Source organism: Sander lucioperca, chromosome 12 (assembly GCF_008315115.2).
Source record: "Sander lucioperca isolate FBNREF2018 chromosome 12, SLUC_FBN_1.2, whole genome shotgun sequence".
Lineage (NCBI taxonomy): Eukaryota > Metazoa > Chordata > Actinopteri > Perciformes > Percidae > Sander > Sander lucioperca.
This window is the reverse complement of record NC_050184.1, coordinates 24,175,642-24,194,523: the sequence shown is the minus strand read 5'-3', so window position 1 is coordinate 24,194,523 and position 18,882 is coordinate 24,175,642. Positions and strand designations below refer to the sequence as shown.

Sequence of the window (18,882 nt, the reverse complement as noted above, 5' to 3'; positions counted from 1 at the left end):
TCAATTATGTAAAGCACTAAACTTCACACCTCCTCTTCTTCTTCATCATCATCGTCATCGTCGTCGTCGTCGTCATCGTCGTCGTCGTCGTCGTCATCATCATCATCTTCCTCCTCCTCCTCCTCTTCTGCTTTCCCTTGATCCATCAGCCTCTGCTTTTCAGCATGAAGCTCCTTAAGTGTAGCCATTAGAGCACTGGTTTCCTCCTCACCTCTCCCACGCTTCCTCCAGCCCATCAGGGGTCGCCCCAACCCTGCCTGCAATAAGAAGCCGGAAGTCACTCACATGATTCAACAAAAGGAGCAAATCAGCCAGTGAACATGGGTGAAAATATGTTTAAAAAAACCTGCCAACATAAAAACCTAAAATGTGCCAATTTCTTTATTTCTTTATTTAAAAATATGCATTTTTGTATTAACATGGTAGAACAAGTGTCATACATACTATTCGATACGCAGTGGCCTCCACTGTAGCTGCGTGCTTCCTCTTCCCCCAGGCACCTCTCCTTCTTCTACCAGCCTTCAGCTTCCTGAAATCAACTCCTTGATGCTCACTCTCCTCCTCTGCCTCCATTTGGAGATGCTCATCCTTACTCTCTTCTTCACCAGTCATAAAGCAGAGCAGAAAAAAAACAAAGACATGAAGTAGCAAAAAGGTTTTTTCACTCTGCTGTATTCAGAAATACCGTAAACTATTTCAGTTATTAAAGCATGCATTAGAATCAGAATCAGAATCAGAAAAAGCTTTATTGCCAAGTACGTTTACACACACAAGGAATTTGTCCTGGTGCTGTAGGTGCATGTCACATTAAAGCACCACGCACAGACACACCGAGTCGCCATATATGCGGCGCCAAAGATCATGCAGACAGAAACAGGCAGCATTTGAAAGATAAAACTCTGATCTTACCAGCAGGGAGGGTAACACTTAAAGCATATGTGTCTGACAAGGTCACACCTGTATCAACTCCTGGTGGATGAACGGCTGCTGTTTCTAATTCAGGTGACTCTGAAGACGTTTTTAATTCAGGTGACTCTGAAGACATTTCCAAGTATGCATCCATGTCGTGCAAATAGTTTAGGTTTTGTCCACATGAAACTGTGCCACACAGACAAATGAACGTGATCCATGTCCTTGGCATCTGCATGGTTGAAAGTTTACAGTTTAAGCGGTTGCAGCTAGAGAGAGAAGTCCGAAACTTTTAGATCTTCAAGAAGCGAGGATGATGCAAATCCACAGAAAGTGAAGGCAATATTGCAAAATGGAAAGGAACTCTGAGTAACAGTCGATGTGAGAGTTTACACGAGAGGATACATCACTATAAACACTTGTAGCAAAGGCTGTGCTGTGGTTTCTCTGTTGTTAAGTCAGCCAAAAGCAGTTCTAAACCATATTGCACATGCCCCCAACTCAGAGTGAACACTGAAATGAAGAAAGAGCAGGAGGATGGGAAGGAATATCTAGGAGGCGGAGAGGTAAAAAAAAAAAAAGAAGAAAAAAAAGCTGTCACATTGTTAATAAAGGTCCTCGTTCATCCATGAAATACACAGACCCGCCCTGCTCCTCCTTGTCTCCTCACCCTTTCATAACTGTCTGCTAACATTAGGTGGAAAGCAGAGATTTTTGGAGGAGATACAGTAAAAGACGGACAGGGGGCCACAGATAGAAACTGGAACACAAGAAGTTTCATACAACTGTGACAGATTCTATTCGAACATTATCATGTGGGTTGACACATACATTTGTGATCCACTGTCAGTTTTGTGTTTTTCTCCTGACTGAATCATCAGACTGACCTTGGGCCTTTTCCAAACAAGAGACAGGGTTGGTAGACAGTTCACCACACAGTCGGAGCCAACCTTGTTTGGCACAGCTACTCTAGCGCATCTATGTATGAAAACAAACACGACCTCTGAGAAGTGGGCAACGAGCCCGTCTTTACATTCTGTACGCATAATACTGTCTGTACGTAGATACACTGTGATTCTTACACATGTAGTCTGGAGTGTGTACATCCTCACACTCAATGCTAAGCCAAGCGGGTGCCACTGGCTGAGAGTTGAGCCAAACTGGGATTTTCACTGTGGGGTGAAACCTGCTGACAAATCCTCTTTATTTGCTCAGTAACCACATATACACACACTAAATCTGTCAAAATGTGTGTGTGCGCTTTGTCATGTCCCGGACGACAGCTTCTGTGATTAACAAGGACCAAAATATAATCATTTCTGATCATATCAATGAGGTTAATGTTATGTATTAATTTATTTTTCTGCATCTGAAGATCAGCTGATGAGACAGAGATGACAGAAGAATCCAGACTTATTCCAAATGGCACATTGGACAACTTAACAGTCAACAGTGAAACACTCAGGTCCTGATGTGCTTTTCCAAGGTAAATAGTGATGTGACCAAAGACTATTCATTTAAATCTTGACAGGAATGTGCAGTAATCCACTCACCACATTCAACCCCTTCCTTAACCCCAGTCTGACAACACCCTGGATTTACAATTTCCACTGCAGTGAAGTGCAGAGGCCTACAATACATCCAACTTTTAATTTTTAACCTTCAGTGACTGGTTTAAGACACAAAGGACTAGCACAACTTTACTACCTTGTTTCTCTGTCAGCTCTACAACATGTACAACACCTATCTGTAAAAGCCACATGAAGCAAACATTTAATAAACAGTAAATTGATTAGTCTAGTGATGCTTTGAGCTAAATGCTAACATGCTGTTTTGCAGGCATGTGCAAACCTACCATGTTCACCATCTTTGTTTGGTGTATTAGCATGCTGACACTTGCTAGCAGTAAAACATTAAGTCCAGGTGAGGCTGGAGGGAACAGGTTTGTTTTTTTCAAGTTTATCATAAACCAAATTGGACAAGGTGAGATTTTGACCTCATGATGGAAACATTTCTCTTAAAAACTACAAATGTAAGCTCCATTGTGGTACCATTTGATTAGAAAGAGACCAAAGTCATCCTCCATGCACAATGAATGTTAGTACCAAATGTCATGGAAATCCTTCTAAAAGCAGAGGCGGATCAGTCAGTATAATACGTTGTCTGGGAACCAAAATTTGATGCCAATCCAATAAGAGGTTGGCATATTTCTCTGAATAAGAAATGAAGACTAAAACCTCCTAGCAGCGCTCAGAGAAATATCTATCTATCTATCTATCTATCTATCTATATCTATATCTATATCTATATCTATATCTATATATATATATATATATATATCTCTCTCTCTATCTCTCAGAGGATCACCAAAGTCATGAATCCTGAATATCTGAGAAATTGATTTGCAAACCAGCTGATAATTGTGGGCCCACCTTCATTGCCACCCATAGAGCCATACGCATGGGTGGGGCGGGGGAAACCCACACAAACAAAAAAGACAAAATGGCATTGGGTTAATCTTTTTAATTCAGTACAACACAAGTAGAACAGGATGACACCAGTGACCTGGAAAGCCAGTAACATTGTGTGATGCCATTGTGGCCAGGAATGCTCAACGGTTCATAACTAAGAGGTTTAACTTTCACACTGCCAGAAGAAAACTGTTCTACCACAGTTAAGCTTCAAAAGCTGTGACTGATCACTACAAAACTGATAGTACATAACGTGTGACAAAACAGTAACAGTGCTTCTTCAAAACAAAAAGGCATGAATGCCAGCCGAGTGAGAAGACATGAGGCATGGTCGTATGGAATGTGAAAAAAAATGGTTGGAATGCAGAACAGAAGTTGTGGGCTGACAGTTCACAATGGATCAGAACCGGGACAGCTGCTGGCAAGTTAAGCTGTCAGCATACCACATTTACAGTATTCTGTGATGCTTTTGTTTGAGCTACTAGCAAGGCATTTGGAAAACATGATAAAAAGAGTACAAGAAAGGAATGTTGCAGAAGAGGGTACTAGACGCTGCAAACGGGGGGAGTAATATTAACACTACAGGCGTTAACACTGCACTTGTGACAGATGGAATGTCTATTACCAGTAAGTCACAGCAAAATGTGTAGTAGCCTACCAGTAAGTCAGAGCAAGCAGTTGAGGGTTAATATTGAGTACTTTTGGCATTTTCACATTTTAATGGTATCAGTTTATGGTTAAAGTTGTTACAGTACAGTATGTTCTTATTTTTCATGTGCAAAGTGCAAAAACACCAGCAGCAGTAAGTGATAAGAGCGTTGTAGTTACTAGAGGGCTCCAGCAGGGGGAAAGTAAAACTGTTGAGCTATGTTGCAGTGCATGTCGCCTCGTCCCTTCAGTCATTACACACATGATCTGAGGAAAGTTTGCGTTCGTGCATCATTCATTCAACTACTCCCCTTTTCAGGTATGAGTCTCGCATAATGATAAGTCTTGTCTAGCACAAATAAAAAAGGCAAGGCGGATGTCCAGCACTGGTGTCTGGGGCTCCCCAGAGACAAAATGTAAAAGCCCTGAAAAGGGGAGTAGTTGAATGAAAGACGCACAGACACAAACTCTCCTCAGATTATATGTGTAATGACTGAAGGGAGGAGGAGACGTGCACCGCAACATAGCTCAAATGTCTTACTGTTTCTTTCCTTGCTGGAGCCCTCTAGTAACTACAACGCTCTTGTTATCACTTACTGCTGCTGGAATGACATTTTGCACATGAAAAATAATTAAACATACTGTACTTTAACCATAAACTGTGATATACCATTACTCAATATGAACGGTGGTTACTCAACTGCTTGCTCTGACTTACTGGTAGGCTACTACACATTATTTTTAGCTGTGACTTACTGGTAATTCACATTATTCCATCTGTCACACACTCCCTTCTCATCCCTCTCCATCTGTGGTAGTAATAACAATACGGGGTTAGCACACAGCACTTTAAAGCAACACTAGAGAACTTTTTGTAACTTAAAATAATGTTTCCAAAATCGTTTCAGTGGTTCATCAACTCGTAACAGGATGAACGGCACTTCCGCATTCGCTTTCAGTCTCTCCAATGGCTATAACTGCACTACGCAAGTTTGCCAGATCGGGTAGCGGATTTGTAGTTCGAATGAGACCTATTGGACAATTCCGCTTCCAACCTGTAGGGGAACCGAAACGGGAAAAGTTCTCTAGTGTTGCTTTAATCAAAGCCACAAGATGGCACATGGGCACAAAAAGTTAACAGGTCTTCACGTGATCATGCCAGGTAACTGCAAGTTGGTTGAGATGGAATGGAGCGGCAAGCGAGAGATAAATTGTGGTCCTTAATTTGCAAAGGTCTGACGCACGGCGTTAGCAATGTGCTTGGCGCTGATGCCGAAGATGTCCAGCAGCTCTTGGGACTTTCCGCTGCGGGGAACCCCGGTCACTGCCAGCCGGGTCACAACGATGCCAGGCTCCTTGCCCACTGCTGACAGCACTGCTTCACCAAGACCACCTGGACAGAGGAGACAGACCATCAGCTCAAATCACCAAGGGATGATTATGCTCTCTTAACAGACCCGGGTAGATCGAGAATACTCTGCACTAAACACCACCACTGAGAAACACTACTCACTACTTATGGCCCTTGGTGTATTCTTTGGCAAGAATCAGTCTGCAAACTCTCAAACCTCTATGGTACATGACTGGAGAACCCTTCAACAGGACATTCAAAAACGGAAAACAACCCACCCTCCTTGTAGTGGTCCTCCACAGTGATTATCTGTCCCCTTGTGGCTCTGGCACTAGACAGGATGGTAGAGGCATCCAGAGGCTTGATAGTGAACGGGTCAATCACACGGATCTTCTTCCCTACAGGAAATAACAGAGATGTTTATCAGACCATACTAGCCAAATGAGCAGCTGATCCCCTGGATTACCAGAACATGGCTTGTGGATGGTAGTAATGAAATGTGGGCCTCAATGACTATATCTATCCACTAGAGGGCAATGTGAGTTTACCTTCAAGGGCCAGCATATCCGCAGCAGCAAGGGCCTCATGCAGAGTAACACCAGCTCCAATCACCGTTACACAATCACTGTCAGACTGGCGCACCACCTGGTTAAGTAGAAGTGTATATACATTTGCCTGCTGGCTATTTCCATATCTTTGTTGCTACTTGGTGTAAAAGTATGTGTAAAACCTTTGCATTGATCATTACCTTAGCTAGGCCCACTTCAAACTTCTCATCTGGAGAGTAGATGACTTCATTGTCTGGTCTACTGGTACGGATGAAACAGATACCCTGAGAATATAGAGTTACAACATAAAAATGCAACTTCCATCATTGTGAAAACAATTTACTGGACAAACTCTACCACAAGGTGGCCTACCAACCTTAATGTTTGCTGACAGCTCAACGGCTTTCTCTGTGGACACGGCATCACTGGGGTAAAACACAGTACATGTTGGGATAGCACGGAACATGGCCAAGTCCTCTAGGGCCATCTGGGAAGGACCATCCTCACCTGAAGGCAGAGGAAGATCAGTTAGGGGACAGTGGACACTTCTGGCCTGTAAGAAAACTAGTGATGCTTCAGCAGAAAACTTACCGATGGAGACCCCACAGTGGGACCCTACCAGATTGACATTTGACTGGGAGATGGCTCCCATGCGGATCTGGTCATAGGCTCTAGAGAAGAAGGCAGCAAACGTGCTGGCAAATGCAACGGTGCGGTCACGGGTGGCACAGCCAATGGCCACTCCCACCTGCAGCAAATAAAGACCGTTAATCAGGGTTAGTCTTAATGACAGGAAACGGATTACGTGGTCACAAGTGACAAGCAGTAGTGAGAGGCTGGGATTATTATGCTAGAGAATAAACAGTAAGAGTTCAGACCAATTTGGAGCACATTATGGAAGAGTTAAGCGTAAGCCAAGTTTATCCCGATTTCAAGTTTGAGCTAATCAAGTCCAACGTCTGTAACTTAGCAACTGAAAATGAGGCAACAGCATTTAATCATCCATGAAGACTGAAATATTGTGTACCAAGTTCTGTTCAGCGATGAAGCACTCAATGTAGCGGTCAGGGAAGGCTTTCTTGAAGGTCTCTGAGAAGGTAGAGTTTTTGGTGTCTCCATCGAGGGCCACCACTCTCTTGCTTGCCTGGCCCAGCTTGGCCAGTGCCAGGCCGTATGCACGCCTTGTTGCCATCTGACAGGGCAGGAAGGAAACGAGTGTAAGCATCAGAGATTAACAAAAAACGTAATGAATACAACAAACAATATTCAACATGTAGGTTAAAGGTTATCTCAGGTGCTTATTTTAGCATTAGGCAAGGCAGCCACCCACTACACAAACAAGAAACTTATGCTGAACAGTGGTATCAGTGAATTTTCATTGACCATTTAAAGTGTCTGACAATCTAATCACATTAGCCTGCAATAAAAAGGAACGCAAGTGACAAGTAAAAATGTACCTTTTCTCCCTTTTTGTATGCTGGGGGTGACGGCATAGAGATGGCGCTAAGGTCTGCAGGTGCTGTGTCATCTTTGGGCAGTTCAGGGCACAGGGTCTTGTTGGGGACCTGGATCTGAGCCTGCAGGTCTTTTAGGATGTCATCCACCCTGTCCTTAGGGATAGGCTTTCCATGCCAATTATCAAGATCCTCAATATCTACAGCCAAGGGATGAACAAGTCTCAAATCAAATTCAGAGAATAGAATACAATAGTTCAGTAAATAAAATATTCCCATATGGGAGCCAGACTTACTTTTGAGTCCCTTGCCCTTGAATGTCTTGGCTACAATGCAAGTGGGTTTGTCCTTGACCTGCTGAGCCTGCCAGAAAGCTTTGCACAGCTCCTCGACATCATGTCCATCCACAACATACGTGTTCCATCTACACAAACAATGGCTCAGTTTTAACAGCATACCAACATTACAAACATAAAACCAAAACACAAAATATAATTGCATTTTTCACTTGGTTCGGTTTGCTTTCACACTGCACTGTCAAAACGCACCAAACACTGTAAACACATCACGCAATCGAGACGGTCGCCGTTTATTGGACAGAATATCCAAAACTCACAGACACTTCTGTTCTCAGAAATAATGGAGCAACACCAGATTTATGTCTTCAGTTTTCTGGTTCTGCTTTAGGGTTTCGAATATTTTAGAAGAAGGCGAACAATGAGCAGCTGACAGAGCGAGTGAAGGAGAAAGAGAGATGACGTGTTGTCACACATGACCAGCGATGTGTGCTCAGAACAGCTTATGGATTTGAAAGTTATCATCCCTTAAATCATACACAAGTCTGTAAATTGTGTGCAAGGTTGAAACTGCAGGCTAGTAAATGCTCTGTTTTGGTCCACATCGTGTAGTGATGATAACTCTAGCTCAGTTGGAAGCGAACCGAGACCCGTTTTCAAGCGGACCAGAGTTCGGATGAGCTTTCACACCAGCACAAACGAACTGGACTATCCAACCAAAAGCTCCAGGGTTCATTTTAAATGAACCAAACGAGGTAGGTGTGAAAGCAACCTAAAACCCAGCTTTTGAACAGATTGATAGTAAGGTCCTGATTATACACATGCATACAAATATGACAAAATCAAAAAAAAAGGAGGCCATCATGTCAAACTGTTTTCTAGAGATTTAGATAACAGTGGACAAATGGAAAGTCAAAGTTACTGACCCAAAAGCTTCACAGCGCTTGCGGTAGATCTCCATGTCGTGCTTCAGGGGTGCAGCCTCACTCTGACCGAGCCGGTTGACATCCATGATAGCCACCAAGTTGTCCAGCTTGTAGTAGGAGGCAAAGGCCATGGCCTCCCACACTGAGCCCTCTGAACACTCTCCATCACCCATCATGCAATACACACGGTAACTACAACACAATGTAGAAAGGGGAAACAATGATGAATGGAACAATTAACAGTGGTTACTACATGATTAATAAGTCTGTTGAGTTGAGATTCGTGATGGGTGGCCTACCCATGGGAAAGTGAAAGGTCGTCAGACTCCGCTCAGCATAGAATAAGTCACTGGTCTTGAGTGACGAACATATTCGATCTAGGCTATATGAAACTAGTCATGAGCCCCATCACTGGTTCTGAACCAGAAACAAATTAGAAGCAGCAATTCATACTGATCTCCACCTGTACCGTTTGCCCCCATTAAGTAGTTAGAAATAGGGGTGCAACGATTAGATTTGGTTGGTATGATTATAGTCTGAAAAATAATTGTGTTTCGCAATTATTATGCATTAATTAATTTCACTGCTAATGTATGAAATTCCATGAACACTCTAGATTTTAATGCGTTTATTCCGGCTTTTTGAAACAAATAACCGTAACACTTTTGAATGTTTTGAAAAGGATTATATGATCAACCTTTTTAATTTAAATTAATCTAAAAAGATTAGAGACTAGAGGTGAATCAATCACACCACAAACAAAGGCCAAGTTGGCAACAGTGCTGTCCTCCTTAAGAAGTTGGCCCTTTTTGGGTCCTGCTAGCTGGTGTGTCTAAAAGTTGGAGCTGCTAGACAAGATGCACCTGTCACAGGGAGATGTGCAGCATGTTGCCAAGGAATAAATGCAATGGATAGATCTTTGCAGCCTTATGTCCCACAGGTGATAAGTAAGTAACGTTTAGTGTTAACGTCAGTGACATGTTTGAGCTGTGAGTTTTGACTCGTATGAATGTAACACTATCGTCAGCTCGCTCATTGTAAACGGAAACGTTTGCTTCTGACTCGTTAGCTGTTAACTGTAACGTTACTGTTAACATTAAACAGGCTAACATTAGCTAACTGGTAACCTCACCAAGCTAACAAACACTTAACGTTAAAAAAAAAAAACAATAAAGTCACTAGCAAGCTTACCAACTTGGGTTGAATTCCCCATTGCAGCTGTCCTGAGGTTGAGGGCTGGCTCTGCTCTGTATTTTCCTGGTGTTTGCCAACTTTATATAATGTTAAATTGCAGCAGTAAGTTATCCCACCACTGAGAGCCACTGTCACTGACAGTCAATACTGACGCGAATAACTGCACACACCGCTACACATAGCTTGCAGTCAGTTAACACTGTAGTGGAGCCTTTACGATTAACGGCGCGGATAGTGAAATCGGTTAACTGCTCCATCCCAGTTAGGAACTATTTATTGAACCCTTACATTGTGGACAAATCCGATAAAGCTTCAAATAATTTTGTATCGTCTGTGCGAGGCTCGAGGTACAAACTACCTTAAATATATTGGGGCATAATTTTTCCTTAGAAAAAGAACAGTATTATTGTCAAAGAATATTAATACATTCCAACAGATGGAATCCTGTTCAATTTTAAGTTGCTCATCTATTATTAAAAAAAAAAAAAAAAAAAAAAAAAAACAGGATTGAGTCTTTGAACCTCTTATGAATCCACAGTTTTTGTATACATACGCTGACTTGTCAAAGTGTTTGCCAGTGTAGGCCATCCCACAGGCAGCCCCGAGACCCTGTCCCAAAGATCCTGTAGCCACATCAACAAAAGCCAGTTTCTAGAGAGAAGGGAAGAAAAAAAAAAAAAAAAAAAAGTTAGACAAAGAAAGTCACTGTACATAATCCACCAGAAAGAAATTTGGGATTCTTGACTTACTGGTGTGGGGTGCCCCTCCAGGTCACAGTCAATCTTGCGCAGGTTAAGCAGATCAGACTCCTTCACAAAACCAGCCTCTGACCAGGCAGCATACAGGACAGGTGCAGCATGACCCTAGAGACACAGGGGGACACAATGGCGATACCAAATCTCAGGTGCGCCGACCAACTGAAGAATATCAATCTCTCTCATAAACAAAGAAATGCATGCCAACCTTTGAGAGCACAAAGCGGTCGTTACATTGGTTGCGCGGGTCATCTGCCTTATAGCGCATGGTGTGGAAGAAGAGCACAGACATGAGCTCTGCTGCACTGCAGCATGATGTGGGGTGACTAGGGAGAGAATGGAGACAAGTCTGTTGAGAACAGTTTACAGATAGGAAAAAAAAAAAAAAAAAAGTATTGAAAACAAAATCCACACACCATGCACATACTACATGCATGTATTGCTACATCCAGGAATCCACACTTTGTTTTAGTTTGACAATAAGAAAAAAAATGTATGTACCACAATTGGTCATTCCTGAAAAGGCATTTAAAAAAGGATCCATTTGGCAAGCAATGATTGTTTTAAATAGCGCATCCTTTCTTTTGGGATTAGGAATATCAGTCAATATTGTTAATCTGCAACATGATCACATCAGTTATGTTTCCACACTCCAGAGCACTTAAAAAAAAAAATATATATATATAAAATTTAAAAAAAGACAAATAAACTTGTGAAGCGGTTAGTTGCAGCACAGTGGTCTGAGTATTGTAATCGAAATGTTTAGAAATCCAACATTACTCAACAGCATCTCCGCTTTCCTATTGGGTTAAATTACAAATGGCATCATTTCAACCATGCTGAAACACAGTTATCTTGTTCAAACATACACCATGGTCACGGTTAAATTTAATTAAAAACCCAGTGCCCTGTTTACCCAATGTCCATTTGTTGAGCGATAACCTGCTGAGAAATAAACTGAAGTAAACTCATAAAAGCCGTAACAAAAGCAATCAGATACTGAAGTGTAATGAGCCATATCAAATCAAAATCATCATTTCTTAATGGAGACAATATCAAAACATTGCATGCCTCACAGTCATGATATTCAGGACATAATTTGTCTATTTCCTTGTCAGTTGACCACAAGGAAGTAAGAAACAGGTTTACCAAACACTCTTTTGAAGGTTGCAGTTGCGTAAGTGAGTAAGTTAAAAATTGCACAATGCCAGCATACTGGAACTATGAGGACAATCTAAATGGGATGTACCTGGCCAAATGGTTGACAGATGTTGCATTTAACAAAAGTTGTGGTCCTTGACTGCATATTTAAAAATCTGGTTTATTTTCCCCCATTGCTTACCTGGTTCAGATGCTGGATTCTATTAAACAATTAACAAAAAACAAAAAAAACACTACAAAATGTGTTACATGGTCTTATTTTAGCTAAACTAAAAGAAAAAAAGTTTTAGTCCAAAACTGTCCTCTCTACCACAAGTTGAACAGATGGGTGATGGTAACATGTGACAGCAGGTAATTGGGACAGAGCCATCCAAATCGCATTATTCGAATTACGGGCAGCATTTATGTTGCCTTCTGAAGTATATTGAAGTTCTGGATGTGTACACAGATCATGTATCGACAGAATACTAGGAGGACAAGGGCCAGACAAAATAATATCTACATTACAGAAGCTATAAAGATATATACACCCCTGTCAACAAGGAAACCATTCCCGCTTGGACCTAGTTCAATCTAACGTTATAGTAACTGAAGAGAAACACTTTAGGTTGCCAAAACGTTCTGGGAATTCAGACGTTTAGGATGAAGCAATACTAACGTACAGGCCGGTGTCCTTTTGACTAGCCACTTTTCTGGTTATCATATTAAGACACGTACGTGGATTTCCTGAAAGCAATTGCAACTGGTGTGCATTTGTGTACTTGTCTATAGTAATTTTAAGCGGCAGCTGCAACTTTAAATTACAGCGTCTGACGGAGCACGCGATTCACCTTTCACATGATCATGTGGTTTCTTGTTAGCTAGTAGAAGCAGGTCGGTGCTAATAGTCAAAGTTTCATCCAGCAACACTGATAGTACCATACTGCATAGAATACAATCTAGCATTAATTCTCAGCTAGATTGTACTGACTGTTGATAACCTAACTATCGACGCAGACGCTGTCATTCATGGCACAAATTGTTATCTTATGCTACTCTAAGCGTTGCCGGACCCAGACAAATTTAATTTACCAAGTAACGAAACGTGTATACGGTGTATAACTACTTGCTAGCGATCTGCTGTGGCTACGCTTTCCACCGCGTGAAGATAATCTGCAGCACGTGTAACGTTAACCGGGCACCCACAGGTAAAACGTGCGTCCTCTACAGTAACGTCATATATTGCATTTACATTTTATTCGTAGGTAACGTTAGCCGTTTTAATAACTCAAGCCAAAATAACTTTAAATTACTTACCCAGAGTTAGAGGCGCATGTCGCCTTGATGGAGTGGATCCTGAGCTTGTTAGCGACGTCTTTCAGCCCCTGCAGAGTTTTCTCATCGGGTTTGTGGTAGCTAGTCATGGTTTCTGGATTATTTCTTGAGAACCGCGTCCCCTTGAAAAGCAAATTATGTTTTTTTTTCTTCTTTTAATCACACTGCTGCTTCCTGGGGTAGTAGGTTCAAAGCTGCGCCACGCCGCTGCTAGCTACCCGATGCAAGTACAACCGAGGAGGAGGAGGAACCATTGAGGAATGGACTTATGTCTCCTCTAACTGCCACTCCCACCTAATCCAGTCATTGGAGGAACAGCTGTGGGGCTAGTTGCGCATGAGGCGCTGCTTTCACAAATCATTTTTCAGCTCATTAAAGTTACAAATCTGTGGTGACTTAGTTCTTATCATTTCACCTTTTAATCAGCAAATCACCAATCTATGGACATAAAACACGAGTATTTTAACAGGTAGCCACAATGTGGAGAACTAGGTAACGTTCATGTATTTGTTGGGAAATTATCAGGGAATAGCCTACAACGAAAGAAATTGCACCCACCACTTACAGACTTAATAAAATGGGCAATATTTTCATTAAGGTGATTTCTTTTAATTTGTCTTGGTTTTGGCCAAGTTATCTATGAAATATTGTATAGGTTCCTTCTTTTTGGCAAAAGTATGATGGTGAGGTGTCGAAATATTATTGATAATTTAAGATTACTACTATTAATCAGAGACAATTGCATTATCCGATACAATGTACACACTTTGTACTTAGGTGGACAGTAAAGACCACATATGGTGATTTTTTCATACATATCCATTGCATGTCACTGTTCCCTTAAGGCTAAAGCTGGATGACTGCCAACAGGGAAATGGTGTCAGATTTTGCCCTCTCATCCTTACTCAGGGAAACACAGAACAGTTTGTCTAGAAACACAAATACTCCCTCATTTCTTATGTATTGGTCACTGATACATTGCTTTGTGACTTTAGCTGATTACTTGCATTTGTACATATCAATGGATGCATTAGACATGTTTAGTTTTTATTGTATTGTTCAAAAAAATAGATTGGCTGTAATAGTGTAAGAACATGACACAAGCAACCCTATTTGTACACACTTACAGATACAAAGTGCATTATACAAGATATGCAATGCTTCTCATACAACACAATCACAGTCACCCACCTATACACACCAAGCCTGTGTTCTTAAGGAAGTAAAACACTTCCTCATTTTGGCCATCATTGCATTTCTTGTGGCTCAGATATTTCCTCTTCTTTAAGTTCCTGAAATGACATACATGCCATTAAAACAACCAGCCATTGATGTGTTACCACGCCACATTGAGAAATAAGATGTTTTTTAGTTTTACCTTGATTCTCTCCCGGGCCTCAGTCCTCTCCTCCGGGGAGACAAGATCTTTGTCAAGTCGCTCCAGCTGTGGCAGAAGAATCAGTACACTCAGCCGGTAGTCTGTCGCTTCCACTAGAGGATTCTCAGAAAGGACCAAAGCCCGCAGAGTTTTTGACACAAGCCCAAGGCATTGCAGGGCATTCTCATCTAAAATTGCATTGCCTCTAAGGGGGAGAGACAGAAGTATATGGAATATATAATCTGGCTTATATAATTTTATTTGGTGTTTTACTGAATTGATGACAGGCTCTGATCTGTCCTGTTGTGATACAAATGTGTACCTGACATTGAGGTATTGGAGACACTTCATGTTGGGGCTGAGGCCATCCAGAGTATCTAGCTGGTTGTCTCGAAGATGAAGGGTGGTGAGGCGCTCTAGCCTTTCTAAACCTTTCAGATCCTTGATAAAATTTTGGGCCTGAACAGAGAGCAAGAATAGTTACAGGCACTCTGTTCTCTGGGTCATTACATGGGTGCATGGCTATTAAGGCTTGTGTTAATGGATTCATCTCATCAAGTGTGTTAGTGCTATAAATTATAGTGCTTTTATTACCAGATATAATCGTCGCAGGTTGGGAAGGTTGATGCCATCAATGGTTTCCAAGTGGTTTCCCCTCAGCTCTAGAGTTACCAGGTTGGCAAAACAGCCACTCTGAAGGCCGTTCACTCTCTGAATACCATTACCTGTTAGAGAGGTTTTAAAATGTCATGTTAAGGACTTTCCAAAAATAAACACTAGGCAGAGTTTGTTATATACTGTATAGACTATAACACATGGGATATAGTAAACCTCCTTCTGATCAAATACATAATTCCTGTGTCCTATCACTTCCCTAAGGAAACTCTGGATTAGCTTAATACATCACTCATTTATATCATAGTGCCACTACTTATCCTGACATTAAACCAACAGACCAACCTGTAAGATTGAGGATCTCCAAGGCAGGCCCGACCAGGCCATCCAGGTCTATTAGCCGGTTCACTGCCATACTCAGCCACTGCAGGTAGGTCAACTGAGCGAAAGGTTGCCCTTTGAAGCACGATACAGCATTATTGTCAACCTACAGGAGAGTTGCATTCAAGATTTGCCATCAGTTAGAGTGAATGATACTGACAGCCCCAGTGATGTCCTTTTCTAAATCAATAAGAATAGAGAGGTGCTTGCCTTCAGCCAGAGCAGCTGAGTCAGAGATGCCAGAGGAGCAAGATCAATAAGGTGGTTGTTGGATAAGTCCAGAAAACGGAGGTGAGTGTAACTGCTGATTGCGGCAATGCCATTCAGTCCTCTGAGGAGTACGGTGAAGACAAAGGGAAAATTATATGAAGTATAGATAAAATCAAAGAGATTATTACAATTACAGGAAGATAACCTGAATTTAAAGTTACAGAGAGATAAAGGCAGCCACTTTTGCTTTGCATGTATTTTTGTCCCCTTACTTGTCTTTTAGGTCCACTTTGACAAATGCATGTCCTAGACCATTTCCTGTTCGGCACAGCAATGAGAGCCCTTGACTTATGGTTTCTTGGGTCAAATGGCAAACCTGTACCTGTGAGAGGGAAGACATCATATGATTATACTTGTCCAAATTGTTGGTGGTGCTAACTCAGGGGATTAAATGTTCAACAGGACCCATCAATGTTTGTGTATGCGACAAAAGCCCCTCTATACGATAGCTACTAAACCACCTATTACTTTTTAGCCATAAATAGAGCCTCAGCACGCGTAGAAATTCCGAATTAGGCTACTTACTATTAACGCTTTATAATGATACAAATCATATACTTAAGTAATGCTTAACTAATGCATGACTCATGACGATTTAATGCATGAATTAATTAAGGCTGTATCATGAATTCCTGTTGTTCTCCATCAACAAATGGTCAAGTCACTATGACTGTGATTAGTTCACGCTTAATAGATCACCAATTAAGTAATGTTAATTCAGTTACTTCATATACATTAATTGATATGCAGCCAAATTAGCTGGATTCCAATTACATAAAAGTTCAGACCCATGCATTTGCTCAGCCTTTCTGAAAGCAGAATAGTACCTATACTCAAAGAAATATAAGATCAGATGCCACATTTACAACCTGAGTGGAGCATAAGTTGTTTTGTTTTTTTATTTGTTGTTAAAAGAAATGTGATAGAGAATAATATACTAAAACTAAAATCATGTAGCAGGTGCCAATTGACAAATACTGTAAGAGGAGAATGGACTGGGATTAAATATATATATATATATATATATATATATATATATATATATATATATATATATATTTTATCAGAATAGGTAGTAATAGCAAAGGCATGGGTCTGAAATTACCTTTTATGTAACTGGAATGCTGCTAATTTGGTCGCATATCACTTAATGTATGAAGTAACTGTGAATTAACATTCCTTAATTGATGAAGTGTGAACTAATCACAGTCATTGAGACTGAATCATTTGTAAATGGTGAGTAACAGGAATTTATGAGTCGTAAATTAGTTGAGCATTACAGTAAAGTACAGTATATGATTTAATTTGTAACCTTATTTTAAGTGTCACCAATAATGCTAACTGTAAACGTAAGCATCCATATAAACTTTAATATTTTATTGTTAGCGTGTTGGGGAGTAATGATTAGCTAGATAATAAAGTCCTTCCATCTTGTCAGTTAAAAGGTGTAACGTTACATTCCCATTTTTTTTTTTTTAAAGATTATTTTTTCGGGCATTTTAGGCCTTTATTTCCATAGGACAGATGAAGACATGAAAGGGGGAGAGAGGAGGAATGACATGCAGCAAAGGGCCGCAGGTGAGGTCGGAGTCGAACCCGCAGCCGCTGCGTCGAGTAAACCTCTAGCTATATATGTGCGCCTGCTCTACCATTTGAGCAAACCTGGCCACCCAAACATATTTTTTTAATGCATTTCATGACATTTGACAAGTTCTGGGGCCTTGGAGAGGCTTCCTATAATTGGGGTAGCTCGGTAATGAGAGGAGACCTGGGATTTGTAAGGGAATAGAGTGACTTTGTTTACTCCACCTGCTTAAATCAGCATCCTATGGCAGTAACAAAGTTAACGTTACAAAGTTTTTGCAAAAAAAAAAAAAAAATAACGATATAAACTGCACGCAATTGACCAGAATACAACTTCCAACTATTTGCAAAGATGGGACATACATTTAATGGCCGCACTTGTGTGCACATCTTCATATTAACGTTATACCTTCTCGTCCTCTCCAGGTCCTTCTTGATGCGTTTCTTCCTCTCCCTCTAACGTTCCATCGGACAACACTGCGTCTTCATCCATGTCAGACATTCTGGTCAATCTGGCTCGTTATCACAAAAAGTGGCGGGTCACTGCAGCGGACCAGTTGGTAACTCAACTGACAAGCGGTTAACTAGCTAGCTAGTCACACTGCATGGAGTTTAAGCGTCGTAAGAACTCACTGTGTTAACGTAACTAAACTAGCTGGAGCTAGCGTTAGTACTTTATGGGACTGTTGCAAGGCCTGCCAAGTTACAGTAGCTAGCTAATGTTAACCTTGTAACTGAACATTTCAACTATTATAAATATACCGAAATGCAACAAACAACGTTAACTTACTTAGCAATCGTAGGAAGTAGCTAGAAGCTAACATTGGTGTTAAACTAAAACCAACTGCAGTTGATGTCTGACCGAGCAAACCAAAAACTGCATTTGTTGTTGTTGCCATGGAAACGTAACAGCCGCAAGATGAGCACATAGACTGTATATAGCAGGGGTGGCCAACCAGTTCAGCATAAAGAGCCACAAAAAAACCTGCACCATAGCAAAAAGCCACACAACACATGCACGTCCACACTACAACAGCAACAGTGACTTCCAGGTCTGATGACAGTCATAATACATAGCAGTTTTCATAGTTTTTTTTTCTTACTTAGATTGACTCAGTGGGAAATCTGACAGTCTTTGTTATCCACAATCCTTTTCAGGTCTTGCTAGAACTCGGTTGTGCCACTCGAAGCGACTCTTTCACTCGTTTGTCACTAGAGGGCCTTTCAAACAATGTGATTCAGCAGTGAAAGGGTTAATGAGGAAAGTGATCTGTGGCAGCTTTTTTTTCCTCGGGTTGCAGAATTTGTCCTCAAAACTCTGCTGCATTATTTTTTTATTTTAAAATAATTGGCAAATGTATTGGCAAGTGCATTCCATTTTTTTTTGTACTTATCTGAAATGTTTCAAAAAGTTAAAAAATAAATAAAAATAAATCCACCAATAACACAGCCCCCAGCCACACAGTAAGAGCCTCAAAGGAGCAGGCAAAGAGCCGCATACGGCTCAAGAGCCACAGGTTCGCCACCCCTGGTATATAGGAATGGACCAACAGGATGAGCACCGGAGTGTTATGGGAGGAAAACTCAGGGGCAGACTAATGTGTTACAACAGCTATACACTTCTTTC

The 18,882-nt window shown here is 41.2% G+C and overlaps 3 protein-coding genes across 4 annotated transcripts; all 3 read right to left on the bottom strand.

Annotated features, from left to right (window-relative positions):
- Positions 1-23: 23 nt before the first annotated feature.
- Positions 24-1,604, bottom strand: LOC118496492 (mitotic apparatus protein p62-like). Its single transcript, XM_036008378.1, has 3 exons — positions 910-1,604; positions 445-599; positions 24-257 (listed from the first exon to the last, which is right to left on the bottom strand). The coding sequence occupies exons 1-3, from the start codon at positions 1,145-1,147 to the stop codon at positions 24-26; spliced, it is 627 nt and encodes a 208-aa protein (XP_035864271.1). The 5' UTR covers positions 1,148-1,604.
- Positions 1,605-5,248: 3,644 nt separating this feature from the next.
- Positions 5,249-13,291, bottom strand: tktb (transketolase b). The gene is made up of 14 exons (XM_031316518.2): positions 13,010-13,291; positions 10,761-10,878; positions 10,547-10,660; positions 10,351-10,448; positions 8,604-8,795; positions 7,678-7,805; positions 7,385-7,581; positions 6,955-7,119; positions 6,519-6,675; positions 6,304-6,434; positions 6,128-6,211; positions 5,928-6,024; positions 5,658-5,777; positions 5,249-5,421 (listed from the first exon to the last, which is right to left on the bottom strand). The coding sequence occupies exons 1-14, from the start codon at positions 13,114-13,116 to the stop codon at positions 5,249-5,251; spliced, it is 1,881 nt and encodes a 626-aa protein (XP_031172378.1). The 5' UTR covers positions 13,117-13,291.
- Positions 13,183-18,160, bottom strand: lrrc23 (leucine rich repeat containing 23). Of its 2 annotated transcripts, none has more exons than XM_031316521.1 (8): positions 17,665-18,160; positions 15,884-15,993; positions 15,612-15,732; positions 15,366-15,507; positions 15,000-15,130; positions 14,728-14,864; positions 14,406-14,471; positions 13,183-14,319 (listed from the first exon to the last, which is right to left on the bottom strand). In XM_031316521.1, exons 1-8 carry the CDS (start codon positions 17,755-17,757, stop codon positions 14,211-14,213), a joined length of 909 nt encoding a protein of 302 aa, XP_031172381.1. In that variant the 5' UTR covers positions 17,758-18,160; the 3' UTR covers positions 13,183-14,210. The 2 variants fall into 2 exon arrangements, with proteins under 2 accessions (XP_031172381.1, XP_031172379.1); XM_031316519.2 differs by having other exon boundaries at positions 14,406-14,610; positions 17,665-18,157.
- Positions 18,161-18,882: the final 722 nt, after the last annotated feature.

Excerpts from the sequence above, each read along its gene's own strand:
- LOC118496492 (XM_036008378.1), bottom strand. The coding sequence starts at position 1,147 with ATGCAGATGCCAAGGACATGGATCACGTTCATTTGTCTGTGTGGCACA. Across the intron at positions 600-909 it reads AAGTGTTACCCTCCCTGCTG|AAGAGAGTAAGGATGAGCAT; the intron begins GTAAGATCAGAG and ends TGACTGGTGAAG. Across the intron at positions 258-444 it reads AGGCCACTGCGTATCGAATA|GCAGGGTTGGGGCGACCCCT; the intron begins GTATGTATGACA and ends TTCTTATTGCAG.
- tktb (XM_031316518.2), bottom strand. The coding sequence starts at position 13,116 with ATGACTAGCTACCACAAACCCGATGAGAAAACTCTGCAGGGGCTGAAA. Across the intron at positions 10,879-13,009 it reads ACATGCGCCTCTAACTCTGG|TCACCCCACATCATGCTGCA; the intron begins GTAAGTAATTTA and ends TTCTCTCCCTAG. Across the intron at positions 8,796-10,350 it reads AAACACTTTGACAAGTCAGC|TTACCGTGTGTATTGCATGA; the intron begins GTATGTATACAA and ends ATTGTGTTGTAG.
- lrrc23 (XM_031316519.2), bottom strand. The coding sequence starts at position 17,757 with ATGTCTGACATGGATGAAGACGCAGTGTTGTCCGATGGAACGTTAGAG. Across the intron at positions 15,131-15,365 it reads GGAGATCCTCAATCTTACAG|GTAATGGTATTCAGAGAGTG; the intron begins GTTGGTCTGTTG and ends CCTCTCTAACAG. Across the intron at positions 14,865-14,999 it reads ACCTGCGACGATTATATCTG|GCCCAAAATTTTATCAAGGA; the intron begins GTAATAAAAGCA and ends CTCTCTGTTCAG.